The 5546-nt window shown below is 37.6% G+C and overlaps 1 protein-coding gene across 1 annotated transcript; it reads left to right on the forward strand.

The window, feature by feature from the left end:
• The first annotated feature begins 2009 nt into the window (after window positions 1–2009).
• LOC120349285 (F-box only protein 11-like) lies at window positions 2010–5515 on the forward strand. Its single transcript, XM_039419247.1, is given in 6 exon segments — window positions 2010–2019; window positions 2924–2969; window positions 2971–3090; window positions 3092–3177; window positions 4364–4465; window positions 5479–5515. Coding segments are annotated over 5 exon segments (282 nt in total). The 3' UTR covers window positions 4384–4465; window positions 5479–5515.
• Window positions 5516–5546: the final 31 nt, after the last annotated feature.

Genomic DNA, 5546 nt, shown 5'->3' on the forward strand with positions numbered 1-5546 from the left:
AACAAAGCCAATGATATACGAATGTATAAAAAACTCCAATGGAAAATTCGAAAACCGTTTATGATCGGAGAGAAAACGTAGTTTAGCACTTCAACAACCCATAACTCGCTCATTAGACCACTCAAAAATTTCAGTTGCCACTTTTTCTCACTCTTATAATGATCTTAACAATTATATTGAAAAAGATTATCCAATATAATGAAAATAAAAAGGTGTACCGAACAGCCTTAATATAGAGAGTGAAAAACTTATTGAAGAGATACAGAATTTTCAGTTTTGTACGATCAAAGTGATGAAAAAATATGGTTGAACGGAAAAATAAGTTGAAGTAGAAGTAGAACCAAATAAGTTAAGCCAAAGGTATAACAGATAATATAATAAATAATTAAATAAACAACAAACGTGTAAAATAAGGAACCGTGACTGTGTCTTGAATTTTAAATTTAAAACAAATTACGTGTAGATGCAGAAGCCGGAAGATAACAATTTTATTGCTGATCTATATTTCCGGCACTGAATTGTTAGGCACTGAAATATTTATACCAGCACTATGATTCTCATTTTCTGTGTCTACAGGTAATTGGTTTAAAATTGAAATTATAAATACGGTAAGTTAAAATTGAAATTATAAATTCAATTCGGATGTAACAAGATTTTAAAAGTGTTATATTATCAACATTAGTTTAGTATCAGAAATCAGACCGCAGTAGCACTACAGAACTGAGACACTGCTGTCGCCGGATATGTGTGCTCTCCCACCGCCATTACCGTGTCGTGGGCTTAGCTCGGCCGTACGTCAGCGCGGGCTCGGTGCGGTTACATATGTCCCGGCCTTAAGTCTGCACACATGCGTTTGCTTTTTTCTATGACTGTCTGCTGCTCCGTGCGTTTGCCTTAACACATGGCAAGATGAAATACAAAAGGTTACAAACAAGTTTCGTTATCAGTGTACTATAAATATCGGGGACCGAGCTTCGCTCTGGAGTACAAAAGCAAAAAATTTATTACGAAAGAAGAAATTAAAATAGCATTCATACAGAAATGTTCTATCTAATCAAAGTAAAGTGAGATGGTTGTAAATCCTGCTGCATCTGGTTGTAAATCTGGGCCCCTCTTGCGCCAGTCCAGTTCTCACTGTCAGTATATGGGTGTCATTATGTCGTCTTGTGTTGTATCCATGTATATGTTGGTTCCGTTGGAAATAATCCGGTATTCTTTCAACCATCAGAGCTGATTCAAAGACAAGGGAGTGTTAGTATTCCAGTCTCAATAAACAAAGGTTTGCAATGTGCCAGGTAGTTTTCATTGTTTATAATTCTAACGATCCTTTTCTGTAGGAGAAGAAGCATGATTTTTCAAGTATGCATTGTGATGATCTAAGAATTTCTATTATGCATTATTCATTATCTCACTTCTATTTTCATATAATGCGTCTGATAATTGGTGAACTGTGATTCCATTCATTCATCTGTGAATTTCTTATTTTTTCATCTAATTATCTATGTTCTTTACAGGCTCTGAAAATTGATGAAATGGAACAAATATTTGGACAAGACACTAGAAAAATTCTACTCGGTCGGTTTTGAAATCATACCTCAAGAAACTTGCGAGATCTTCGTCTGCACTGCACTAGCATTTCAGGTAACTATCCGAATAGCTACTATTTTGTATTCATTTCAGTGACAAATTTCATTTGTACCGTAAATGAATAAATGAATAGCCTATCACATCTGAAATAGAGAGCAAACCTTTGTTTAGGAGGAAATTAAAAGACTCGAATAGTGCTTTTACAGTGCTACAGAACTTTTCGAATCAAGACAAGTTGAACTCATGATTGCTGTGTTCAGAAATAAAAGTATTAATTCAACATCATATCTATGCTACTTTATTGTATATAACAATTGTAAATATATGATTGTTATGGTGACTTACTCAGTTATGTACATGCAGAAATTAAGCATATTTTTAATAACACAGTGTTATGATGTGGCAATTAATATCTGGGTAGAATGGATCCCTGCAAGCCATTTTAAAAATATACAGCCATTTGACTCTTCACTGTTTATTAATGCTGCAGGCTCTTACTTTTCAAAGATATCTTGAATATATTAGATCTAATATGCGATCCACATGAGCACTTTACTAGAGAGTGTATTCAAGTTGATACCGGTCAGGCTTTTTATTCGGTTGAGGAGATGTTAACTGGTGAAATTCCATTATAATATTGTTTGAATGCCAGACATTATAGTAATCATCGGTTAAAACATGACATGATACATTGACGGTAGGTACCACATATACTGACTGTGTAGAAAACATATACTCCCTATGTAAATAATTACTTGACTTGTTAGCCTATAATGTGTATTATTTTGTGTTACTAGTTTCTGTGTTTGTATCAACTATTCATATGACTACTCGTACAGTCCGGGTCCTGTAGCTTTTTGCTTATCGGTGGAGGGCCACTAGACTTCAATACTACCCTTTTAAAAAACATCCAACATTTTTGAAAATGTATCTTTTCATAAGCAACAGATGCTCTTTTTCATCTTTTCAAAAGCAACTTGTTGCATCCGAAAAGATATACAAGGAGAATTTCGGAGTTACGTCCTTTTAGCACAACACAGCCTGTCAGCTGACATTCGTTCAACAAGCTCTTTCCATTGTTGGTGATACGTTGCAGCTCTCTCATTCATGAAGAATCTCTGTGTGTAGGGAGCTTCCTCCATCTAGGGATCTAGGGTCTCTAAAGCCTGATGTTTTTGCAACGCCGTAATTATTTCCTTGCCTATATGCCGTTTCAAAGCTATGGGATGTGTACTGTACAACTATATATGAATATACTAAAACCCTAAATTCCGTCCTGCTATATAGTATATAGATAAACGTGACGTGTGGTTAATGTGGTAATTTGTTATTGCAGGGTTGTTGGAGGCGAACGACATCCACAACAATGGGATAGCGGGATTCGGGCGCCAACCCGACAGTGGTGCACTGCGAGATCCACCACGGGCAGACGGGTGGCATCTACGTGCACGAGAACGGGCTCGGCCAGTTCATCGACAACCGCATCCATTCCACAGCAACCCCACCGCAACGAGATCTACAACGGCCATCAGGGTGGCGTCTACATCTTTGGCGAAGGCCGCGGCTTGATCGAGCATAACAATATCTATGGTGAGTGAATTGCAAACATCACTATGTTATGCCTAGTCCTCAGTCGCTGGCCCGCGTTGGTCTTGCCATCTACACTGCAATGTGGCCAGCGTCAAACAATACATGCACAATGGAAACTCGGCTAGAATCGTGACGTCAAAATCCGCCATCTTGAAAGAAAGCCAATCTAGCCAGTGCCGCCCAGAGCGGCAATGATTTAGCCAGTTCTTCTGTCCTATTACATCAGCTGTTCAACTTTGTCGTCTTGACAAAATTTAGCTTGTATGAGAATTTATAAGAGTTTTTCCAATCACTTAATAAATCAAAATTATTCATTATATCACAATATTTATTCGATAATTTATTAGATACTCATTTACACAGAAAATCAGCAAAACAAATGACAAAACAGGCATTGGTTGACTAGTGTGGATGGGTGGTTTGGCCTTCATTGGCCTACGGTGGGGGGCTGGCCTCCGCTCGAGAAAAATGGAGCGATGGCCAATGAAGGCCAGCGCTGGCAAACTACCCATCGACACACTGGCGGTGGTCATCATTGGGCCAACATGTGGCTGCGGCATTAGGACCCTTATTACTGCCTTGCGGCTCCACCGGTTTTTACCGCGTGTCGCGGCGTTCTACTGACTGCTACAAGTCACCACCAGGTTCTAGTGGTCGGTGATATCTGTGTTCGCCTCACTTGTTTGTGCTGTCCACGTTGGCAGCAGATGATGTCGAATCGATGACATGAATCATTTTGTAGTGGGATAGCTCTAGGTGAACTAGAGACTCGACTGCACTGGATATAGAGTGCTGTCTTTGAGCCTTTCAACCCGGCTCACCCTGAGGGTTGAAGGTTGGGGCCGGCAACGATAAGATAGCCTTGGATGCAGTAGCTAGATTTTAGGAGTTGATAAGTGACGTCGTTCGGCCCCTCGAAATAAACTCCTAATAGCCTCTCTTATTTGGAAAGTCCAGAAAGTTGGTTATGTATTATAATTTAAACCATTCATTCATTATGCTCATGTTTTCCTAGTTTTATCCCAACCTAGCAAATAATAACAGTTAGTTTGTTGAAACATCAACTTGATAAATAGCCTACTTCTAATGATAAATCTATAATATAATAAAGGAAGGAATCGGCTTATACATGTTGGGGATCTACAGTAAGATTGTAAACTTTAATTATATGTGTCTGTTTTTGCAGTGACTCAATGTGGATTGTGAAGACACAGAAGGGGACGCATTTGGATCTTGAATCATGAATGTTGAATCTTGATGCTCACAGAAAAGGAAGTCAACCAGACAGGTGGGACACACAACTTAGTTACTTATTCTCAGTATAATAAGTATACTTACTTCTTACCAAGTTAATAGCTACTTACGTACAACTTAATTGTTGCTACAGTACCCTTTTCTGGCTATCAAGTTTGTTAGTGGCTCAATTCAGGGCAGTATTTTATCACCAACTTATGTAATATATCATTTTGATGATCTGGTAGTATCCGAATCGAAATACTTCTATACTAATCGAAAAATTGCACTATATTGTTCGATTTTGATGACACTACAGTCTAAATTTTGAATAATAGTTATTAAAAACTATTACCATGTTTAGAGCGCTTTCGATTTTCAAATCCATTTTTAACACACATTAATAACTATTATTCAAAAATTGGACTGTAGTTACGTCAGAATACGAGTAGATCAAAATTGAATTATCAACTAGCAGTTGGTCATGGATAGTGAAATAGATGAGTACTATAGTGAGGTCTATAGAGTAATATAGAATCTTGGCCCACAGATATTCGTAAATTGGGAAACACAACTTTAAAAATATAACATTGAAATATTGAAATATTATTTGCAGGATTGAGACCACAATAGGAGGCATAAAGTCCCTTGATAATTTTGATTACCTCAGCATCTTCATTTCAGTGACCTCCAGTCTGTGTTCATGGGCTTTCTTAACTGCCCAGGCCTCCGCTCCGTATGTCAACGCGGGCCGCACGACATGTCACAAAGTATTGCAGTCATTTTCCTCCAATTCATCAATTAATTACTAGATGTGCTATTTCGTTGGCATGTTCTCCGTCTGCATCAAAGGTTGAGCCCAGCTAATAAGAGTATAGAAACTCTAACTTGTACTAAACATGATTATTTCAAGTATGCATTGTGATGATCTATGAATTAATTCTATTATACATTACATTATCTCATTTCCATTTTCATATGATGTGTCTGATAATTCGTGAACTGTGATTCCATTCATTCATCTGTGAATTTATTATATTGTCATCCAATTTATATGTTCTGTTACAGGCTCTGGAAATTGATGAAATGGAACAATTATTTGGACAAGACAATAGAAAAATTCTACTCGGTCGGTT

This window comes from Nilaparvata lugens, unplaced genomic scaffold (assembly GCF_014356525.2).
Source record: "Nilaparvata lugens isolate BPH unplaced genomic scaffold, ASM1435652v1 scaffold9028, whole genome shotgun sequence".
Taxonomy (NCBI): Eukaryota; Metazoa; Arthropoda; class Insecta; order Hemiptera; family Delphacidae; genus Nilaparvata; species Nilaparvata lugens.